The 23,908-nt window shown below is 47.9% G+C and overlaps 1 protein-coding gene across 1 annotated transcript; it reads right to left on the minus strand.

The window, feature by feature from the left end:
• RAB4B (RAB4B, member RAS oncogene family) lies at nt 1-23,841 on the minus strand. Its single transcript, XM_075323638.1, has 8 exons — nt 23,699-23,841; nt 20,441-20,521; nt 15,882-15,996; nt 15,125-15,187; nt 6,928-7,082; nt 5,258-5,353; nt 2,531-2,654; nt 1-866 (listed from the first exon to the last, which is right to left on the minus strand). Exons 1-7 carry the CDS (start codon nt 23,712-23,714, stop codon nt 2,539-2,541), a joined length of 642 nt encoding a protein of 213 aa, XP_075179753.1. The 5' UTR covers nt 23,715-23,841; the 3' UTR covers nt 1-866; nt 2,531-2,538.
• Between the last annotated feature and the right edge of the window lie 67 nt (nt 23,842-23,908).

A 23,908-nucleotide genomic window follows, 5' to 3' on the forward strand; every position in this document is an offset into this window, starting at 1 on the left:
TAAATATCACATAGATTTTATTTAATACATCTTGTATATATATATATATATATATATATATATATATATATATATATATATTATATATACACACCACACAGAGATACATATGTAACAGTATCATTTTTACTTCCTTCCATCCCAAGCATTACTATAGAGAACATCTATGGCATACATTAGGCCATTCAATCCAATTGTGGGGAACAAAGGAAAAAAAAAAATGGAGAAGATAATCAGGAGACGTGGAAAACATTTCTTCTTTAAAGACAAAAAAAATATATATTATAAAAAAAAAAAGCAAAACTGATAATTTACAGGAGAGGGGAAAAAAAGGAATAAAACAGACATATTGTGCTGGGGTAGAAATAAATTAACCATTTGTGTATGACGAGTCCCAGCTCTTCTATGGCGATTGTATACAGAACCGTTCTTATAAAATCTGGATATGGCAGAAGAGGAGGATAATCACGTTTCTTCAGCAGCAAAGCGTTGTGTGAGGAGACAATTGAATGGCACGTGGGAATAATGGTGGGGGACGGACAGAGCGGGCATGGGGAGGTGCGATAAGGGGGGTGGGGGGGGTTCAGGTCATCCACAACTCCCTTTGGCATATTTCAGGATGTTCCTCTCCTTTGGATGATAGGCATAATGGAGGACACATGGGGTTCGCCAATGTTTGGGCTGCGTTTAGGGAGCCGTATCAGGACACTGGCCGTCATAGGGGGCTTCTAAACACAAGGACGGCGTGGGGGGGGGGGGGGGGGGGGGGCGCAGATGGGTGGGCTATTCTCTTATACAAGTGCAATATAGTCAGGGGTGCGTGCAGTCTAGTGCTTCTCCTCGGAAAAAGATTCACAGGCAAATGGCTGCGGAGAGAAAAAACAGATAAATCAGAATTTACTGCCCAATATTTCCAAAAAGTCTCATGTCACCCCTGTAAACCTTCCACCCACCCTCAAAAATCTCCTGCACCAATACATCTTTTACCTCCATTCAATCCATTACTTCTCAAGGAGAAAGTGTCATCCGAACCATCTAGAAGCCCCTTCTCTTAAACCCCCCCCCACCCTCGATAGGGCTGCCCACTTTTTTTTTTTTTTTTACTTAAATGCATGTCTTTTTGGCCAAAAATTACATTTTTGTAATTGGGTTCCTTTTATAAATATTGCACAGTTTGGCATCTACAACCCCTTTGTTGTACTGTCTATTCCTGTGTGTAGAATGAGTTCACTGAGAATCCGGCAGCGAGCTCCCTCTGTATTCAGAGAGTTCTGCAAGTCTTGCTGGCCGTAAAATGGGTTAACTGAGAATCAGTCAGCGAGCTCCCTGTGATCAGAAAGTTTGCAAGGCTTGATGTATGTAGAATGGGATAACAGAGAATCCGTCAGTGAGCTTCCTCTGTAATCAAAGAGAATTTTTAAGTCTTGCTGTGTGCACAATGGGTTAACAGAGGATCCGTCAACAATGGGTTAACTGAGAATCAGTCAGTGAGCTCCCGCTGTAATCAGAGAGATTGTAAGTCTTGCTGTGTGTAGAATGGGTTAACTGAGAATCAGTCAGTGAGCTCTCGCTGTAATCATAGAGGGTTTGTAAGGCTTGCTGTATGTAGAATGGGTTAACTGAGGATCTGTCAGCGAGCTCCCTAATCAGGGAGCGTTTGTAAGTCTTTTAAATGTATGTGTTTGTAGCCCGTTAGCTAATTTATGACCACATCAAAGTTGAATGGACAAGGAGCCCGTAAAAGCAACATGGTGCAAAGTTATTAATGAAATATAAAATTGCAAAAATCATTTTTTTTAGCCCCAACTGTACGCATGTTTGTAAACAAAAATAAATAATTTGTTCCCAGATCAGGACAACCCCTTTAAGGTATGAGCTCATGTTTTTAAGAGGTGAAGCCTAGTCATGCCTTCTGGAAGGTGTCGTTTGTATAAAGTGAGGACATATGGCGTAGATTTGCAGTGATAATCTCTGGGGGGGTCCGACATGGCTATCCTGCGATGTCCCCATTACTGTTTGTACCTGTGCAGATACATACATCAGGAACACTGTCCCCATTGGGGCTCATAATCCAAATTCCCGATCAAAATGTCTTTGGAGTGTGGGAGGAAACCGGAGAACCCGGACGAAACCCCCGCAAACACGGGGAGAACATAGACTCCTTGCAGATGCTGCCCTTGGTGGGATCTGAACCCAGGACCCCAGCGCTGCAAGACTGCAGTGCTAACCACTGAGCCTCCGTACCGTGCTAACCACTGAGCCTCCGTACCGTGCTAACCATTGAGCCTCCGTACCGTGCTAACCACTGAGCCTCTCTACCGTGCTAACCACTGAGCCTCTCTACCGTGCTAACCACTGAGCCTCTGTACCGTGCTAACCACTGAGCCTCCGTACCGTGCTAACCACTGAGCCTCCGTACTGTGCTAACCACTGAGCCACCGTGCTGCCCCCATGATAACACTGCCTGGCAGAGGCACATATTGATTCGTTTACCTCTACGCCAGCACTTCTTTGTGGACTAGAAACGTACCTTTCTCGCTAGCAGTTGCATTGCTGCCGGTTCTGTAGCTGTGCCCCGTGCGTGTGCTTCGCGTGCCGCGGCGAGGCTTCACCGTACTGGATCCCAGATCCCATCCTCTCAGGATCCAGCTCACCTATATAATGAGAAAGAACAAAATGTTAGAGGCAAGGACGTAAAAGAAAAAACAAAACAAATCCAAACAAAAAAGCATGGCGGAAAGGGAAAAGAAAAAAGAAAAAAAAAAATATAATCAAAAACGATAATATACTTCACATCACTGGGTCCGGGGTGAGAGGTTACGCCACAATCTGACATGTAATGTTCCCACCCCGGGTCACTGGTAATACCCCCGCAATGTATGCCTCCATGTACGCACATACACCGCACTGCAGAAATAGTAACATGACGCTTCTGGATTAGCAGGATTACTGAGGACATGGCTCCTGTGACGGACTGACGTCACTCCAGAGTCCACGGGGCGATGCACAGGGCTTTATGGATTAGCGATACCGCGGCACATAAATATCTGACCGCCAAATCCAAACCGAGAGCCCCAGAAGTATGAGAGCGAGTATTCACACCGGATCAGAGGCGAGCATCCCCCAAATAGAAGCCACTAATCAGACAATATAAGGGGTCGTCTGACGTAACCCAGTCCTCAGCAATGTGTACTCCTATACAGCGCAGCAACGTGTACTCCTAGACAGCGCAGCAACGTGTACTCCTAGACAGCGCAGCAACGTGTACTCCTAGACAGCGCAGCAACGTGTACTCCTAGACAGCGCAGCAACGTGTACTCCTAGACAGCGCAGCAACGTGTACTCCTAGACAGCGCAGCAACGTGTACTCCTAGACAGCGCAGCAACGTGTACTCCTATACAGCGCAGCAACGTGTACTCCTATACAGCGCAGCAACGTGTACTCCTATACAGCGCAGCAACGTGTACTCCTATACAGCGCAGCAACGTGTACTCCTATACAGCGCAGCAACGGCTGATCGTACAGTATAGTGTAGAGGTTGTTGTGTCGACCTATATACGCCTGTATTAGATGATGAGCCATATGGGCTGTCTGCCGTCTTAATTTCTGCTTAACGCAGACTGCATTTCCTAAGATGCCAGAGTGATGTGCACGCAGCCGCCTCGGCGCCTCCTGCGTGAGGTCTATACAGCCGCCTCGGCGTCTCCTGCGTGAGCTATATACAGCCGCCTCGGCGTCTCCTGCGTGAGCTATATACAGCCGCCTCGGCGTCTCCTGCGTGAGGTCTATACAACCGCCTCGGCGTCTCCTGCGTGAGGTCTATACAGCCGCCTCGGCGTCTCCTGCGTGAGGTCTATACAGCCGCCTCGGCGTCTCCTGCGTGAGGTCTATACAGCGGCCTCGGCGCCTCCTGCGTGAGATCTATACAGCCGCCTCGGCGCCTCCTGCGTGAGGTCTATACAGCCGCCTCGGCGCCTCCTGCGTGAGGTCTATACAGCCGCCTCGGCGTCTCCTGCGTGAGGTCTATACAGCCGCCTCGGCGTCTCCTGCGTGAGGTCTATACAGCCGCCTCGGCGTCTCTTGCGTGAGCTATATACAGCCGCCTCGGCGTCTCCTGCGTGAGCTATATACAGCCGCCTCGGCGTCTCCTGCGTGAGCTATATACAGCCGCCTCGGCGTCTCCTGCGTAAGGTCTATACAGGCGTCTCCTACGTGAGGTCTATACAGCGGCCTCGGCGTCTCCTGCGTGAGGTCTATACAGCCGCCTCGGCGTCTCCTGCGTGAGGTCTATACAGCCGCCTCGGCGTCTCCTGCGTGAGGTCTATACAGCCGCCTCGGCGTCTCCTGCGTGAGGTCTATACAGCCGCCTCCGCGTCTCCTGCGTGAGGTCTATACAGCCGCCTCGGCGTCTCCTGCGTGAGGTCTATACAGCCGCCTCGGCGTCTCCTGCGTGAGCTATATACAGCCGCCTCGGCGTCTCCTGCGTGAGCTATATACAGCCGCCTCGGCGTCTCCTGCGTGAGCTATATACAGCCGCCTCGGCATCTCCTGCGTGAGCTATATACAGCCGCCTCGGCATCTCCTGCGTGAGCTATATACAGCCGCCTCGGCATCTCCTGCGTGAGCTATATACAGCCGCCTCGGCGTCTCCTGCGTGAGCTATATACAGCCGCCTCGGCGTCTCCTGCGTAAGGTCTATACAGGCGTCTCCTACGTGAGGTCTATACAGCGGCCTCGGCGTCTCCTGCGTGAGGTCTATACAGCCGCCTCGGCGTCTCCTGCGTGAGGTCTATACAGCTGCCTCGGCGTCTCCTGCGTGAGGTCTATACAGCCGCCTCGGCGTCTCCTGCGTGAGGTCTATACAGCCGCCTCGGCGTCTCCTGCGTGAGGTCTATACAGCCGCCTCAGCGTCTCCTGCGTGAGGTCTACACAGCCGCCTCGGCGTCTCCTACGTGAGGTCTATACAGCCGCCTCGGCGTCTCCTATGTGAGGTCTATACAGCAATCACATGGACAGCGCTGCAGACAATCAGTGAACTCAGCTGCTCTGAGCGGGGTGTCCAATATACACAGACAGCGCCACTGAGCTCACTGATTGGCTGCAGCGCTGTCGACGTGATGTCAGTGCTGCAGACAATAACTGGCCATGGAGTAGTGGCGGATACTCACTGGTGGACCTGGGAAGGGCACAATTTGTTTGTTTTGTAACCAAACTACAACCGGGTAACGGGGGTTTCAAAACTGGAAATTCTCTTACCTGAATCTATCTTAGTTAGTATTGTCCGTGCGCACTTTAGGAAGGCCTCCTCTACATTCTCTCCGGTCAGGGCACTGGTTTCAAGGAACATCAGCTCTGCAAAGAAACAAATTGTTTAAAATTCTTTGCACGGGAGGGGGGGCTCCAATCTGTGACCACTCTTTCGTATGCTCTTTATATACAGAGGATAAAGTCAGCCTGTACGGACACAGCGGGGTCTAGGATGAGCACCGCGGTGGGCACTAATGTTATTACCCATAATGGGATGGTATAGTATCGAGCACATGACATTACCGGATTTTTCGGATTATAAGACGCACTTTTCCTCCCGAAAATTTAGAGGGAAAGTGAGGGGTGCGTCTTATAATCTGAATGTAACTTACCGGGGGTGGTGGAGAGGGGTCACAGGAGGCCGGGGGAATGCTGCGGCAGCTGTGCAGGGGCTGCGGTTGCTGGGCTGGTGCTGTGGCGGCTGGTGCGAGGTCTGGGGCGGGCAGCGAGGATTTCAAATAATGGCACCTGGAGTCGGCGCCTGCGCAGATGGAGCTCTCGGCTCAAGATGTCATCTGCGCACAAGCTGTCTCCGGCCATTGATCTCCCAGCAGCGGACATAAGGAAAATGGCGACCAGAGGTGGCGCTTGCCCAGATGAGATTGTGTCTTGCCATTGAACCGAGAGCTCAATCTGCACTGACTCCGGGCGCCATTTCTTTGAAGCCCTCACAGCCTGCAGCCACAGTCCGAGCCCCAGCACAGCCGCCGCCAGGGCCCCAGCCCAGCCAGGGCCCCCAGACCAGCCAGGGCCCAGCCCAGCTGCCGCCAGAGCCCCAGCACAGCCGCCGCCAGAGCCCCAGCACCGCCGCCGCCAGAGCCCCAGCACCGCCGCCGCCAGAGCCCCAGCACAGTCGCCGCCAGAGCCCCAGCACAGTCGCCGCCAGAGCCCCAGCACAGTCGCCGCCAGAGCCCCAGCACAGCCGCCGCGAGAGCCCCAGCCCAGCCAGAGCCCAGCCCCAGCCAGAGCCCCAGCACAGCCGCCGCCAGAGCCCCAGCCAGAGCCCAGCCCCAGCCAGAGCCCAGCACAGCCGCCAGAGCCCAGCCCCAGCCAGAATCCAGCCCCAGCCAGAGCCCCAGCCGCCGCCAGAGCCCAGCCCCAGCCGCCGCCAGAGCCCCAGCCCCAGCCAGAGCCCCAGCCCCAGCCGCCAGAGCCCCAGCCCCAGCCGCCAGAGCCCCAGCCCCAGCCGCCAGAGCCCCAGCCCCAGCCAGAGCCCCAGCCCCAGCCGCCGCCAGAGCCCCAGCCCAGCCGCCGCCAGAGCCCCAGCACAGGCGCCGCCAGAGCCCCAAGCCCAGCCGCCGCCAGAGCCCCAAGCCCAGCCGCCGCCAGAGCCCCAGCACAGGCGCCGCCAGAGCCCCAGCACAGGCGCCGCCAGAGCCCCAGCACAGGCGCCGCCAGAGCCCCAGCACAGGCGCCGCCAGATTCTGGGACACCCACTGCCCCTGCCTCCTGTGACCCCGCTCCACCACCGCTGACACCCCCTCCGGTAAGACACCACCGAACTATAAGACGGACCCCCCTTTTTTTTCTCTGAAGTTGGGGTACATCTCATAATCCAGTGCATCTCAAACTGAAAAATACAGTATTTGCAATCCAGATAAGCTACTTCTAATGATTACCATTTTCCTGGGCAAAGCGCGATGCCTCTAAAAACGTCACCTCTCGTTCGGCATCCAGATCCTTCTTGTTCCCGCATAAAATAATGATGATGTTGGGACTGGCCAGCGTCCGCGCATCCGTCAGCCAGTTGGTCAACGAGTTATAAGTTTCCCGACTGCAAGAATTTAAAAAAAAAAAAAAAAAAAAAAAAAAAACCACAGGATATCAGTCTCTAAATGCTAAAACCTGAAGTTTATAAAACACAAAATAAATCAGCCGTAAGGACACGACAATCTCACGATTTTTCACAGCGCGAGGACGCCCCCTAGTGGAGACAATATACAGTGCAATTAATTCCTTCTTGAATTAACCCTTTAGTGACCTGCCCATGTTGCCATTCCTCTGTTTCAGCAGCTGTAACGTCTTCATATTAGTTCATTTACAGAACCTGGTTTTATGCAAAAGTAAGAATTTATTTTTTTATAGAAAGATTTGCAATAAAATATGAATTGTAACAAATTTTTAATAGAAAACTTAAATTATGTGGGGTTTCTATTATATTTTTGTGTGTATACCCAATATGTGTAAGGCTTCTTTTTTTTATGCAATGTCGAAAATTACAGTATTTTTCAGATTATAAAAGACACACTTTTCCTTCCAAAAATTTGGAAGGAAAATGAGGGGTGCATCTTAAAATTCCAATTTAGCTTACATGGGGTGGTGGAGAATGGGGGCCGTGCTGGGTGCGGTAGGGGCAGCAATTGGGGCTATGCAGACGGCGATGAGGGCTATGCAGGCGGCAGTGGGGGCTGTGCAAGCTGCTGGGCAGGCGGCGGTGGGGGCTGTGTGGAGCAGGGCGGTATGGCAGGTGTCCCGAATGCTCTGTCTTCAAATAATGACGCTTTGAGTCGACGCGTGCACAGACAGAGCTCTCGGCTCAAGATCTCATCTGCGCGCGCGCGCGCCGCCTCCAACCCATTGATCTCCCAGCAGCGGCCTTAAAGAACATGCGCTCAGAGGTGGCACGTGCACAGATGAGATCTCATCTTGTCACTGAGCCGAGAGCTCCATCTGCACAAGCGCCAACTCCGGGCGCCATTTCTTTGAAGCCCGCACCGTCGACAGAACATCTGGCACCCGCTACCCCGGCCTGTTCTACACAGCCAGCAAAGCCCCCACCTCTGGCAGTACAGCCCCCAATGCAGTGCCTGCAGCATCGCCCTAGTGCAGCACCGCCCCAGTGTACTGTGCCCCCCCTCCTGTAAGACACCCCAGGACTATAAGATGAACCCCCTTTTGTTTTTAAATCTCTAAATTTGGGGTGTGTCTTTGTTGGGGGGAGACCTCTAGGGAGTCTCTCTCTGGGTCTCGGAGGAGGATTCCAGATTAGATCTGTGCAGATGTATGTGTAAGGAAAAATGACCTCACAGACATGTATCTCTATCCAGGAGAAGCTCAATGCTCTTCTAACCCGTATATTGTAAAACGATCACGGAAAAATACAGTAATTTTTATGAACCATTTATTTTTTTTCTATTTATTTGAAGTCAGTCATATCATCAGGAAACTGAAAGATCAAAAGGTGAGACTCCTATCTTATGTAACAGTCACTTCTGATCGAGGTGATAAAAAAAAAAAAAAAAAAAAGTATAGATGATCAATGTATGATTACCTGGAACCCCTCATCATCAGTGATCATAACAATGGATGTCCCTTGTTTGGAGCAGTAGCAAGGAGGCCTGACCATCAGTCTATTAACTTCTATGGGCAGCAGTAATAAGTGTGCAAGACCATCGCATCTATTGACTGCGAATGCAGCACTGGTTACACATGCGCACCACTCCATTTAGACTTTGGTACAGTTTTTTCATGATCGGTGGGTGTCTTGGAGGTGTGGCTCCCAGTCATCCTCCATTTATCACCTACTTTATGGCAATACACATGTGCAATGAATGGACACACTAATGAATAGGTCGGGCGCACGATTCGTGACCGGCACCTGTCATTGGGACGTCATCAGCGCCACTCACCACCTGATGCAGAGACGGACGGTGGCTGTGGAGTTTCCCTTTAAAGTCCCCCATACACATTGGATTAAACTCAGCTGGAGGGGCCACCTAATGTGTATGGGGGGCTCCTACCAGACGATTTATCAGCGCCATCCACCCTCTACCCCAATGACAGCACAAACAGCTATCGAATTGGCCATTTAAATGGAAAGCACGGAAAAGTGCACGGCCAGCGTTACATGGGTGTCTGTACTGTGGGTTCTCTTATCCCGAAAAGGTGGTGCTGACCTTGGAAAAAAAAAAAAAACAATCAGAAGCACAGATCACAACGGCGTCGTTGCTGGAGAAATGGCGGCCTTCGTGGCCCCACCGTGACCCTTAGATTAGTAAGAGGTGACGTTTTCAGATAAAACCAAATAATAGATCTGACAGGAGCCAAGTGGAGGTCACCTGCGACTTCTCAGAACTGGATCTACAACAGTTGATGATTAACTTTTGTTCTGGGCCACGATGAAACCCTCCGCCGCGGCTCCAGACCGGTCTAACAGGAGCCCATGTGTGCAGATAAGGAGATAACCGAGGACACGCCGCCGCCGCCTGACGAGGGAGACACCCGACAGGGGGCGCCACTGGACAACCAAACCCAACCTCATCAACCTCATACACCCCATTAGGCATTTACGGTATCATCCTCTCCAGAAATGGCCACAGATGGATTCTTTTAGGAAATTTAAAATTCCCTGAAAAACCCCAGGCAATTTTTCAGGTTTTTTTTTTTTTTTTTTTTTTTTTTTTCAATTTAGGAATAGTCTTTAATTTTTTTTATGACGTATTACGCTGCTCACCGTGCGGTAAATGTGATAATATCACAAAATATTTTTTTTTTTTTTTTTTTAACTATATTTTTATTCAAATTTTTCAATAACATAACACTGGCATAAGCGAATTCAGCATTGTAAATTCAACATTACATTGTCATGTTTGATCATCCCAAATTCCATACCAATTTTTAAAATCAATAACCATAACATGGCAAGATAAAGCAAAGGAAAGCAGCGACCCCTTAACCCATCATTCTTATCATTCCCCCCATTGAACCCTTGTGAACATGGTAATGACATATAATAAAGAAGTCCCACTCAAATCGGTTATTTCCCCCTCTCCTTTTAGTCAGCTTTCGGCCTTTCCTCCCCCACCTCCAAGCCATCCAATGTATCCTTCAATTTTTCAGTATGATACCAGACTGTGTCTTTGAAAGGTGACATAATCCTGACTATCTCCTCCCGAGTACAATAGGCCAGTATGAATTTCTTCCATTTGTTAAAGTGCTGTCGTATTCTATCCGCCCTCCTTTCTGCATCCAATCCTTCTATTTCAAGAAGATGCATGAGCTGACCCAAGATCTCTTCAATCGCGGGGACCCTAGACTCCAACCAATTTTTTAGTATCGCTCTCTTGGCTGCCAGAAGTATCACATGTATAAGTCTGGGTGGGTTAGTCATCTTCCCTTTGGTATCGTTCCCCTCCTCCCAATGGTGAAAAATAGCGAACCCATGTGAGAGCCGAACTTCAAGACCCCACACCTTTTGTATACAACTTTTGTTCTGTGACCATAATGGACTCAAATGGGGGCAGGACCACAACCCGTGAAGGAGATCAGTTCCACTACTCTTACACTTAGGGCAATACGTAAGCCTGTCTGGCTTTGTTGCTGATGGAGGGAGATTAAAACCATAAATTGCCTTGTGCATAATTCTAAATTGGGTTTCTCGCCAATTCTCATTTAAAATTGATTTACGAAGAGCATTCCACCCTCCCCTAATTTTTACCCCCATAGACGGGTCCTCAAATTGTTTTTCCCAAGATTTAAATAAACCTTCTGGGTGCTGTCCTATTAATAGATCACGCATGGCTCCATAAAGAAAAGAGATAGATGATGAAGTTATTGAGTTCTTTACCAGACAATCAAAAGAGTTAAATACTACCTCCTGGGTCACATCATGCAACTGAGTCATAATACTATATCTCACTTGGTCATATTGGATTACTTGGTTAGGCCCCAGGCCATACTGCGCTATAATTTCGTCTCTACTCAACCATCTAGGCTCTGAGGTGTGCAAGAGATGAGCAACAGTCCTTATACCCCTCACCTTCCACTCTTCAAACAGCTTATTGCTTGTCCCCTGCACAAACTCTGGATTCCCCCATATAGGCAAGTATTTGGATATTTTATGGGGAAGTTTGTAGTTTTTCCTCAACGCCTTCCACGCTGCAATTGTGTCTTTAAATAAGGAAGAGTGCTTGATTTTCACTGGGAGATTAGCCTGCCTAGTATGAAGTAATGCCACCAGATCCCAAGGTTGTGCATAGTCTCTCTCAAGCTCCAACGCTGAATAATGCCTAGAGCCTTTAATCCAATCCAATATATATCTAGTCAAACAGGCTATATTGTAACCCCGAATGTTCGGCAAACTCAGACCTCCATGAACCTTAGATGCCATCAGCTTCTTAAGCCCTATACGAGGGCGTTTCCCCCTCCAAATGAAGTGTGAAAAAGCTCTATTTAGCTGGACAATATCCTTATGCTTGAGAAGCAATTTTTCAGGTTTTTGCCTTCCATTTTAGTTTCTTCCTTCCCTTCTTACTCAAACCAAAATTTTTGTTTTTAAATTTTTCCATCCCACTTGTTTTCTTGCGGGATGAGATGTACTTTTGAATGACACCATTCATGTTATCATGTGATGCACTGGAAAGTGGGGAGAAAAGTTCCAAGCGCAAAGACATTGAAAAAGAAAAAAAAAAGTGCAATTTCACAACAAATTAATATATATATATATATATATATATATATATATATATATATATATATATATATATATATTTTTTTTTATTAGTGTAATGACAAAAAAAATTTTTTATGAAGCCATGTGCAACCGAGGAACTTTTATGGGTAATTTAAGAAGAAGTATTGCTTTTTTTGTTTTTTTTTTTTTAAATAAAAAGTTCCACCTTTCATTTAAATGAATTAAGGCAAAAATTATTTTTTCCCCCCAAAAAAGGACATGCAATTTTGCATTATTGAAACGATAATAGTAATAACTAAGCAACTTTTATCATTCGTTTTTTAACAAATACGGTATAAAACAGTTAATTATAAGTACAATATGTACAAAAGAAGTGTTTAAATTGTTTTTTCCTATGAATTTTAGAATAAAAAAATTAAATTTTTTTCGACTTCGCATGTAGTTCCTCCATCAGTTTTACAGCACGTTCAGCATTTTGGTTAGATCTGGGAATGTCAATTATTGACTCCTCGACCAACCAGTCGCCTTCAAACACTTAATTGCCTTCTTGCACTTTGTGTTGGTGAGTGAGGTTAACAGTTCATTGAAGGACGCTTCGTTGTAGTGTTGCGACTGGAGCCAGGCATTTACCCATTCATAGCAGATGACGTCGCATGCTATACCGAGGACGCGGCGCCACTCTGGTATCAGAAAAAATGCTATAACAGCATATACAGCTCGCGAGTTCCATCTTGCCATGTGCAGGTTTGGGAGTTTCTTCCAACTGATTCGAGGCCACCGTGATGTTGTTTTGTAATGACGATATGCCTGACATAGTTCATATAAGAACTTGACATCATCTCGCCATCCAGGATTCTCGCCTGTGTTGACATCATCTGTTGCAACTTGGTGGTAATCAATCTGAAGTGAGGCATAGTTTTCAGTTAATTTGTAAATGAAGAAATAATTGAGTTCTGGTTTCTTCGTTGACTCTGGAATAAGGAAATTCATGACGTGCTTCAGTAGGAGGTCGAGTACATGGTGTTGACAGCCGATGTATTGTGGCTTCTGAAAGCCCTTTCTCGAGACATCATCCTGTATCAGTGTTACAATCCCGTTCAAACGACCAGTATTTACTGCTGCCGTGTCGCAGATTATCATGCGAATATTTCCCCAAGCGTCGTATTCATCAATTAGCTGATGTAGTTCCTTGTGAATAGCCGCGGCAGAACCACTCATTTCAGAATACCGAGTTTGATTTCGGTTGTGGTATTTTTCAGCAGAACTACTTGATACTCTTCCCTCGGATTCTTTTACCATCGAAGTGGAGACAATAGGGATCTTTGCTTTGAAGTTTTTCAAAAATTTTGGGTTTTCATTTTCTGTCCTCCTGAGATTATTCGTCTCCAGACACCCAACTGACTTGGAACCGGTACATCATGACCTTGTTCAGCAATGGTTGCAAGCACTTTATTTGCTTTATGTGTAGCAATGTTGGTTTTCAGTACCAGTAAACTCGCTGTTGTAGTACTTGCTCTTTTGTATTTCGGTGTGCGTTCAGGAGAAGATGACGCGGAAGAAGAGGTTGGCTTTGGAGTCTCGGGTAAAGATTCAGCGACAGTATCATGTGTGGGTTGCGATTGCGAAGTGCTGGCTTGAGCTTGAAATATTGATAGTCGGATTCGTTTTCTTGGATGAATTGATTCCAAAGGAGCTTGTTTGAGCGTCGAATAACCAACCTTGCCTCCACTCTCAACTTGCCTCAGGCCTAAAACACACTTCTGCAAAAAAAAACGTACGTGTCTCACGGTCCGTTTTTCAGGTCCGTGTTCCGTTTTTTAAGGGCGTTTCTCCGGTACGTATGGCATCCGTGTGATGGCGTATGCGAGCCGTGTGTGCGTGTGGAATGTCCGTATTGACATAAAGTACGTACGTGTGCCGTCCGTTTTTAAAGGCCCGCATTCTTACCCAATTAACATTGTTAATCATTCATCATGAGATCCTGGTGTTTGTGTTTGCCATCAATTGACCCGAGATTGGTAACAAGTGTTTCAGATTTTGTGACTAAAAACGGACACTGATGAAACGTGCTGAACACGGACATACTCCGTGTGCGGTACGTGCAGGCACGGACCCATAAACTAAAGCGGGTCCGTGCCTGCGTGCTGCCAGCCCAAAAACGGACATGTCGTCCGTGAAGAAAAGCGCACACACGTACTTACCACACGGACACACGTTCCGTGTGATTTTACGTGTGTGTGCCATCTACCATTGAATAACATGGGTCTCCGTGTCTCCGGTACGTGCAAATACGTACCGCACACGTACAAAAAAAACGGATGTGTGTTGCGGGTCTCAGGTAGAGCTCTTTATCCTCCGAGTTTTTCCATTCTCCATTAACGTTGGTGACATCAAATAACTGAGAAAGTTTTGCAGTGAATTTATCAGAAGGTTTCTTTTTCTTTTTGTCATTTAGATCAATCGGACGATTGAGTTTCTTTCTGATGAGTGCACTGGATAAAAGTGGGAAGTCTAGAGTTTCCCTCCAGAGCAATTCTAGATCCATTATCACATTTTTTTTATTCGATCCAGTCGCCGTTTCTCGCTGTTGAACAGAAATCTGAAGTTTCAAAGAATTTGGCAGTTTGTTGGCATCCGCGTGAGACTGGAGAGCTTTTCAACATATGAAATACTTGGATTAAAAAAAAAAATAGTTTTTTTCTTTAAATTTTGAAATGAAAAAAAAGAGGGGGAACTTTTTTGAATATTTTACAAATTTGATGATACTAATATGTCATTTGAATGCAATTGTTCCTCAAATGTAAGGGGTTTAATTTTTGTTTTGCAAAATTTTTAAAATAGTCATCACACACACACACATATACATACATACATATGTATATATTATATATATATATATATATATATATATATATATATATATATATATATATATATATATATATATAAATGAATAAATATATAATAAACACACACATACACCCTCAGCTTCATACGAGCAAGATGGCAGGAATTGGGCCTCCAGTAGGTCCCCGGCTGCTATATCAACCCCACAACTCAGTGGCAGTTGCTGGCTGTATAACACAGCCAGCCCCTTCCCAATATGAAGCAAGCACAGCTCATAGGCTTGCTCCAAACTACCCCACTCATTATAGGATGTAACAGTACTCATATAGACATGATTAGATGTACAAAAAAAAACAAACAACTAAACAAAACCAAAAAGATATATCTGTGAACATTAGGTAATCTTAACAACAAAAAAGGCCAAAAGATCCTGAAGGCTTAAAATACCCCAGAGATTGATGGGTTAATATAATTTGGTTTCTCTATTTTTGATTACCAGCAAATATCACACCCAGGGAGCGGCAGATTGTCGGCGGTGCTCACCGGTACGGACTCACCTTGCAATGTCATAGACTAAGAGCGCCCCTGCTGCTCCTCTGTAGTAACTGCGAGTAACTGACCTGAGAAAGAGAAAAGCAAGAATCACACTAGTGGGAGATCAGGCTCTTTTCTGTGCCTTCTAGCCCAAAAAATGGAGACCAATATGCAAAAAAAAAAATATTTAAAAAAAAAAACAAAAAACAAGTTAGTGCTTAACACTAGAACTACTGGACTTGTGACACCTATATAGAAATACATGGTGCAAAGTAGTCAAAATGACTACCTCAGTAGTTCTAGTATTAAAGGGATGTGTCTATCTTATAGAGTGATGGCGCATCACTAATAAATGTCATCATTTTACCGTCAGTGATATTCAAACACCCGCATCCCTTGTGAATAAAAGGCCGCAGCTCTTGTGTCCCCTCCTCCGGTCACCCGCTGCACCACACCATGAAGGTGAATGTGGCGGGAGGCGGCTCCCTGCACAGCCGCTAATTGTGGTGCCAACGTGTAAGAAAGCAGATCCAGCGCTAAATCTGTGCTCCCCCTTCATTCTCAGGATCGATGAGGATCCAATATCCAAGTGTTACACCACCACTTTATAAGGTTGGATACTTCTTTAAGGAAGGCGTCATAAGGAGGCAGGCCGGGGGCCGGGGGCCCGTCATGGGTCTGGCTTCTGATGTCCCCGGTGTTCCTGGGAGAAGTTGTAACCCACAGACTGTTCTTGTGATGTATGAGACCTTTAGTCAGATCAGATCACATGACACCTACCTAAATCTCTCCTGCCCGGCTGTGTCCCAGATCTGCAGCTTCACCGATTTACCCCCAACGTTCACAATCCTGGAGCCGAACTCCACTCCGATGGTGTGATTAGAGTCCTGCTTAACTAGAAGGCGAAAAAAAGGAATGGTGATGGCTTCATGTCACGTGCACATGAGGTCGAGGCTGGGTGTAGTGTTTGTGTCACAGCTCTTACATGGGGGACTATACGTGGTGCTCCACACAGACAACTTTTACACAACAGTATGATCTTGGACCCCTGCTGTTCTCCATCTACACCTTCGGCCTGGGACAGCTCAGAGTCCCACGGCTTTCAGTATCATCTCTATGCCGATTACACACAGATCCACCTCTCTGGACCTGACGTTAGCTCTCTACTAACCAAAATCCCACAATGTCTGTCTGCTATTTCATCTTTCTTCCCTGCGCGATTCCTAAAGCTTAACATGGACAAAACAGAGTTCATTGTCTTTCCTCCTTCTCACTCATCTCCTCCAACAAGCCTTTCCATCAAACTTGATGGCTGCTTCCTCTCCCCAGTCTCACAAGCTCATTGCCTTGGAGTAACCCTCGACTCGGCTCTATCCTTCACGGCACACATCCAAGCCCTCTTCCACTCATGCCGATTACAACTCAAAAACATCTCCCGGATCTGTGCTTTCCTTAACCAAGAATCAGCAAAAACATTAGTGCATGCCCTCATCATCTCCCGCCTCGACTACTGCAACCTCCTGCTCTCTGGCCTCCCTTCCAACACTCTTGCACCCCTCCAATCTATCCTAAACTCTGCGACCTGCTTAATCCACCTTTCCCCTCGCTATTCCCCAGCCTCGCCACTCTGCCAATCCCTTCACTGGCTTCCCATCACCCAACGACTCCAGTTCAAAACATTAACCATGACATACAAAGCCATGCACAACCGGTCTCCTACCTACATCTGTGACCTAGTCTCCCGGTACCTACCTGCACGCAACCTCAGATCCTCACAAGATCTCCTTCTCTACTCCACTCTTTTCTCCTCTTCCCACAATCATGTACAAGATTTCTCCCGTGCCTCCCCCATACTCTGGAACGCTCTACCTCAGCACATCAGACTCTCCCCTACAGTGAAAAGCTTCAAGAGGAACCTTCTGACAAGCCTACAACCTGCAATAACCCTCAGCCTAGTACACCAGTGCACAACCAGCTCTACTGTATAATCACCCATCCCCTGTAGACTGTGAGCCCTCGCAGGCAGGGTCCTCCTCCTCCTGTATCCTCACCCATTCCCTGTAGACTGTGAGCCCTCGCGGACAGGGTCCTCTCTCCTTCTGTACCAGTCTGTTTTATACTGTTAATGATTGTTTTACTAGTTTTTATGTATACCCTTTTGACTTGTAAAGCACCATGGAATTAATGGCACTATAATAAATAATAATCCAGTGGGGCTTATTTAAAGGAGACTGTCCCACTAAATACCTTTATCCTAATAAGTGTATAATTGGTGGGGATATGCCCACTGAAAGCCCAACTGTTCATGAGAATGGGGGTCTCATAGTCCCCTATGTGAAAGAAATGTTAGTGCACACGTGATAGTTGCATTCACTTCTGTGGGATGACAGAAGTCTCATAGCAAATGAAGCGGTGGTTACTCATGCAGTCGCACAAAGGACCTTGAGCCCCCTGTTCTCAGTGGTCAGGTCTCCATCAAATATAGGCTACCTTGTGAATGCATGCTAAATATGGACAACCCTGTTATGACGGCCTTCACACAGCGGGGCAGTTATAAAACGAGTTTTTCATTACTTTTATATTGATGAGCTATTCTCAGGACAGGGAATCAATAGCAGATCAGCTCTGGCGGTGGCCAGAGGCAACCACGTGGTGGCGGCGGCGGTGGCCAGAGGCAACCATACACAGCACAGCTCTGATCAACTCTTATTCTCTGTATTGGGAGCCGAGCTGCAGTACCTGGCAGTGACCACTCCATGGTGTATGGCGCTGTGCTGTACCAGCTGCACTCGCTATTTACACCCGGGTCGTGCAGGAGGTGATACCAAGGCTCCCCCCAAAAAACGTCAGCGCTTTCAAAGTAAGGTTACAGTAAATACAATATATTTTTTATTCTTTTTTATTTTTTGGTGGTCTCTATGGTAGGACCCCAAACAAGGAGACACTCAGTATGCATACATATTACGGGAGGTACTGCCATATGGGTCATTCCGTGTCAAGTGGACCAGTTTTAAAAATCGTCCCCACTCGACGTTCTCCGATTTTGCTGAAAATTTATAAGGATGTACATGTATGTTTGAAAAGAGGTTCTGTAAATTTTTAGGGCCAGATCTCAAATATATTGGGCACTGTTGACCTGTCACTGGAGCCCCCCCCCAAGCCCCCCCCCAAGGCTGCGGCTTCAGCTAAGAGGATTTTGCAAACTTTGGCACATAGCCATTAGCGTTCTATACTGGCTATGATGCTGAAATTTGGCATACTAGCTCAACTTTTGCTGCTAAACGCGATAAAATTATTACCGGCTATGACAAAACAATATTTCGGCCGCAATTTTGTGTCAAAGTAGCTTGCAAAACGCCTCGCATAAAATTTATGCCTAACTTTGCCCATATATAACTCAAGACCAAAAACCAATAGGAACTGGTGCTTTACCCTGTACACCAAACATCTACATGACTTTGCATTGCTGCAATATCACGGTCAAAGCATATGTATTTGTGGAAATATTCACACCCACTCATGATGAAAAACTTAAAAAACCCGAATTTTACCTATTTTTAGGTCAAATTTCCCAAAAAGGGTACCCCTAAAATATATTAATTCTGTTATCATTTGAAAGAGCACATTTTTCTCTACAAGGATCATTGGGGTTTTTTTTGGAGTCTCTCCATTTAAGAAAAGAAAAATGCCACTGAACATGGTGTTATTTATTAATACGCAATGAATAACTGCACTATTCAAACCCTTGCGTTGGTCCATGGTGGTTATACCACAACCAATTCCCTAAGAATTGGTATTATAATCCTATTAAGAATTGTAATAATGCTGTCTTTCGAGAATTGGCAGCCCCATCGCCTAGGAGCCATGGCCGATAGCCGTGCAAGGCAAGTCGCGGGTGGTCTCCATCGCAGGTTCCAAAGCCTGAGGGTGGGTGTCTTTGCCTAGGATCCCAAGCCTAATATTGGGTATCTTTTGTTGGTTCCCAAGCCATAATGTTCAGTGTAAGTAAGTGGTCTGGAATTGTTGCTGAATTTGCAACATAATGGGTTCAGAGAAGCTGTATTGTCGGCCCATTGCTGTTGCAGCTGGTGCTGGAATTATTGCAATGATCGACTGCTCGGGAATGCAGCATGCATCATTTCTCACAGGCCAGTGAAAGAAGCTGCTCCATGAGGATGCAGAAAATGTATTAATGCATCATGGTCGTCGACTGAAATTTCAGAAATATTTCCAATCCACCAGTTCCTATGGTAAATGCAGGCAATGTATTGCCCTGGCTGGAGGTTTGCAATTGGCACAAAAGGCATTTCTGATCTGACAGATCCATCTACCTGGGCAATGAAAGATGAAGGGTCATTTCACACCCTTGAAATGCCAATCTTTTTGTCATCAATTTCATTCTCCATCACTAAAAAATAAATAATATATGCATTAAAATGTAACAATAGTCAATAGGTTTTTGATTATAATAGACATTGCTAGCAACAATACAACTCTGTAACATGTGATAAGAATCTGAAAATCAAACACAAAATCAATGCATTCCGTGCATACATAACACCATGTTCAGGGCATTTTTCTTTTCTTAAATGGAGAGACTCCAAAAAAAACCCCAATGATCCTTGTAGAGAAAAATGTGCTCTTTCAAATGAAATCAGAATTAATATATTTTAGGGGTACCCTTTTTGGGAAATTTGACCTAAAAATAGGTAAAATTCGTTTTTTTTAAGTTTTTCATCATGAGTGGGTGTGAATATTTCCACAAATACATATGCTTTGACCGTGATATTGCAGCAATGCAAAGTCATGAAGATGTTTGTTGTACAGGGTAAAGCACCAGTTCCTATTGGTTTTTGGTCTTGAGTTATATATGGGCAAAGTTTGGCATAAATTTTATGCGAGGCGTTTTGCAAGCTACTTTGAAACAAAATTGCGGCCGAAATATTGTTTTGTCATAGCCGGTAATCATTTTATCGCGTTTAGCAGCAAAAGTTGAGCTAGTATGCCAAATTTCAGCATCATAGCCAGTATAGAACTCTAATGGCTATGTGCCAAAGTTTGCAAAATCCTCTTAGCTGAAGCCGCAGCCTTGGGGGGGGCCTCCAGTGAAAGGTCAACAGTGCCCAATATATTTGAGATCTGGCCCTAAAAATGTACAGAACCTCTTTTCAAACATACATGTACATCCTTAAACATTTTCAGCAAAATCGGAGAACGTCGAGTGGGGACCACTGGTCCACCTGACACGGAATGACCCATATATAACCTCAGTGACCCCTGGATCTGTGCTCAACAATGACAACGTCACCCGTCGGGCGCAGACAATGAGCGCTACTCACACTTGCTCTCGATGAACTGGTGGAGGAGGCAGGACTTCCCCGTCCCTGCGCTGCCGATCACCAGGAACTTGAAGAGAAAATCTGAAAAGAGATTAATGATGAAGTCAGCTGCTTAAATAGCAATTCCCATGTGTGCGGCAGTTGGGGGTAGGGGGGGCAGGGGAGTCACCGCTGCTTATTCAAGTGGTTTACAGGGGAAACCGTCAGCATGCCTGCAGTCACCATCTACCCTGAGCTCAGCGGTCAATGCACCAATACTGCACAGAGGAACCGGTGACCTGCAGAGTCTACAGTCACGGCTGCACAGACACCGAGCAGCAAAGTAAGCTGGGGGATTCCAGCTCTGCAGGGTTGTGAATGCAGCTCGGCACAACAGGACAGGATACAACTCAGAAAATAGACATAGATCATAATTCTATACAACGCAGAGAAATTCAAGACTTCAGCAAAAAGGCGAAAGAAAAGCAGAACTGTGGAGTGTGCAAACCGCTGCGCCCTGCAAATCTGTCCCCGCAGCGGAAGATGGCGGATGTCACATCCACAGAGCTCACACTGCTGTCACCGCACAGGAAACCACCGGGCAGACGAAGACACTGCTCCATCACACCCAGAGCTGATGGAAGAGTTTAATGAGATGCCCCCCCCCCCCAATCGCCAGACATGTCACCGTGAGTCATCTCCACCTGTCACCATGAGACATCCCCACCTCTCACCGTGAGTCATCTCCACCTGTCACCGTGAGACATCCCCAACTGTCACCGTGAGTCATCTCCACCTGTCACCGTGAGACATCCCCAACTGTCACCGTGAGACATCCCCAACTGTCACCGTGAGTCATCTCCACCTGTCACCGTGAGACATCCCCAACTGTCACCGTGAGTCATCTCCACCTGTCACCGTGAGACATCCCCACCTGTCACCGTGAGTCATCTCCACCTGTCACCGTGAGTCATCTCCACCTGTCCCCGTGAGACATCCCCAACTGTCACCGTGAGACATCCCCAACTGTCACCGTGAGACATCCCCAACTGTCACCGTGAGACATCCCCAACTGTCACCGTGAGACATCCCCAACTGTCACCGTGAGACATCCCCAACTGTCACCGTGAGACATCCCCAACTGTCACCGTGAGACATCTCCACCGGTCCCTGTGAGTCATCTCCACCTGTCACCGTGAGTCATCTCCACCTGTCACCGTGAGTCTTCTCCACCTGTCACCGTGAGTCATCTCCACCTGTCACCGTGAGTCATCTCCACCTGTCACCGTGAGTCATCTCCACCTGTCACCGTGAGACATCCCCACCTGTCACCGTGAGTCATCTCCACCTGTCACCGTGAGTCATCTCCACCTGTCACCGTGAGACATCTCCACCTGTCACCGTGAGTCATCTCCACCTGCCACCGTGAGTCATCTCCACCTGTCACCGTGAGTCATCTCCACCTGTCACCGTGAGTCATCTCCACCTGTCACCGTGAGTCATCTCCACCGGTCCCTGTGAGTCATCTCCACCTGTCACCGTGAGTCTTCTCCACCTGTCACCGTGAGTCTTCTCCACCTGTCACCGTGAGTCTTCTCCACCTGTCACCGTGAGTCTTCTCCACCTGTCACCGTGAGTCATCTCCACCTGTCACCGTGAGACATCCCCACCTGTCACCGTGAGTCATCTCCACCTGTCACCGTGAGTCATCTCCACCTGTCACCGTGAGTCATCTCCACCTGTCACCGTGAGTCATCTCCACCTGTCACCGTGAGTCATCTCCACCTGTCACCGTGAGACATCCCCACCTGTCACCGTGAGTCATCTCCACCTGTCACCGTGAGTCATCTCCACCTGTCACCGTGAGACATCTCCACCTGTCACCGTGAGTCATCTCCACCTGTCACCGTGAGTCATCTCCACCTGTCACCGTGAGTCATCTCCACCTGTCACCGTGAGTCATCTCCACCTGTCACCGTGAGTCATCTCCACCTGTCACCGTGAGTCATCTCCACCTGTCACCGTGAGACATCCCCACCTGTCACCGTGAGACATCCCCACCTGTCACCGTGAGTCATCTCCACCTGTCACCGTGAGTCATCTCCCCCTGTCACCGTGAGTCATCTCCACCTGTCACCGTGAGTCATCTCCACCTGTTACCGTGAGACATCCCCACCTGTCACCGTGAGTCATCTCCACCTGTCACCGTGAGTCATCTCCACCTGTCACCGTGAGTCATCTCCACCTGTCACCGTGAGACATCCCCACCTGTCACCGTGAGTCATCTCCACCTGTCACCGTGAGTCATCTCCACCTGTCACCGTGAGTCATCTCCACCTGTCACCGTGAGTCATCTCCACCTGTCACCGTGAGTCATCTCCACCTGTCACCGTGAGTCATCTCCACCTGTCACCGTGAGTCTTCTCCACCTGTCACCGTGAGTCTTCTCCACCTGTCACCGTGAGTCATCTCCACCTGTCACCGTGAGTCATCTCCACCTGTCACCGTGAGACATCCCCACCTGTCACCGTGAGTCATCTCCACCTGTCACCGTGAGTCTTCTCCACCTGTCACCGTGAGTCTTCTCCACCTGTCACCGTGAGTCATCTCCACCTGTCACCGTGAGTCTTCTCCACCTGTCACCGTGAGTCTTCTCCCCCTGTCACCGTGAGTCATCTCCACCTGTCACCGTGAGTCATCTCCACCTGTCACCGTGAGACATCCCCACCTGTCACCGTGAGTCATCTCCACCTGTCACCGTGAGACATCCCCACCTGTCACCGTGAGTCATCTCCACCTGTCACCGTGAGACATCTCCACCTGTCACCGTGAGTCATCTCCACCTGTCACCGTGAGTCATCTCCACCTGTCACCGTGAGTCATCTCCACCTGTCACCGTGAGTCATCTCCACCTGTCACCGTGAGTCATCTCCACCTGTCACCGTGAGTCTTCTCCACCTGTCACCGTGAGTCTTCTCCACCTGTCACCGTGAGTCATCTCCACCTGTCACCGTGAGTCATCTCCACCTGTCACCGTGAGACATCCCCACCTGTCACCGTGAGTCATCTCCACCTGTCACCGTGAGTCTTCTCCACCTGTCACCGTGAGTCATCTCCACCTGTCACCGTGAGTCATCTCCACCTGTCACCGTGAGTCATCTCCACCTGTCACCGTGAGTCTTCTCCACCTGTCACCGTGAGTCATCTCCCCCTGTTTCTGTGAGACACCTTCCCCCGTCCCATCTCTTCAGGAGACGTGTCCCCCGCGCTGTGCCTCACCGTACGTCTCAGACATGTTTCCGCGTGCTGGGCCCTCTCCTCCTCCTCCGGCCCGGGGCCCGGCTGCTTCTCTTCTTCCGAGTCTATAGCTTCCTATTGAGCTTAAGGACCTTTGATGACGTCACGTCCATGTGACCAGTCACGTGGGCGGAGCCAGCGGTTGTAGCAGTTGGCTGTGTACAGGACGTCTGCGACGTCCCAGTGTCCAGA

Source organism: Anomaloglossus baeobatrachus, chromosome 9 (assembly GCF_048569485.1).
Source record: "Anomaloglossus baeobatrachus isolate aAnoBae1 chromosome 9, aAnoBae1.hap1, whole genome shotgun sequence".
Classification (NCBI taxonomy): domain Eukaryota; kingdom Metazoa; phylum Chordata; class Amphibia; order Anura; family Aromobatidae; genus Anomaloglossus; species Anomaloglossus baeobatrachus.

Coding starts and splice junctions, on each gene's coding strand:
- RAB4B (XM_075323638.1), bottom strand. Junction 15,188..15,881: donor GCCGGGCAGGAGAGATTTAG/GTAGGTGTCATG, acceptor TCTCTTTCTCAG/GTCAGTTACTCGCAGTTACT. Junction 7,083..15,124: donor TTAGTCTATGACATTGCAAG/GTGAGTCCGTAC, acceptor AAATTCTTGCAG/TCGGGAAACTTATAACTCGT.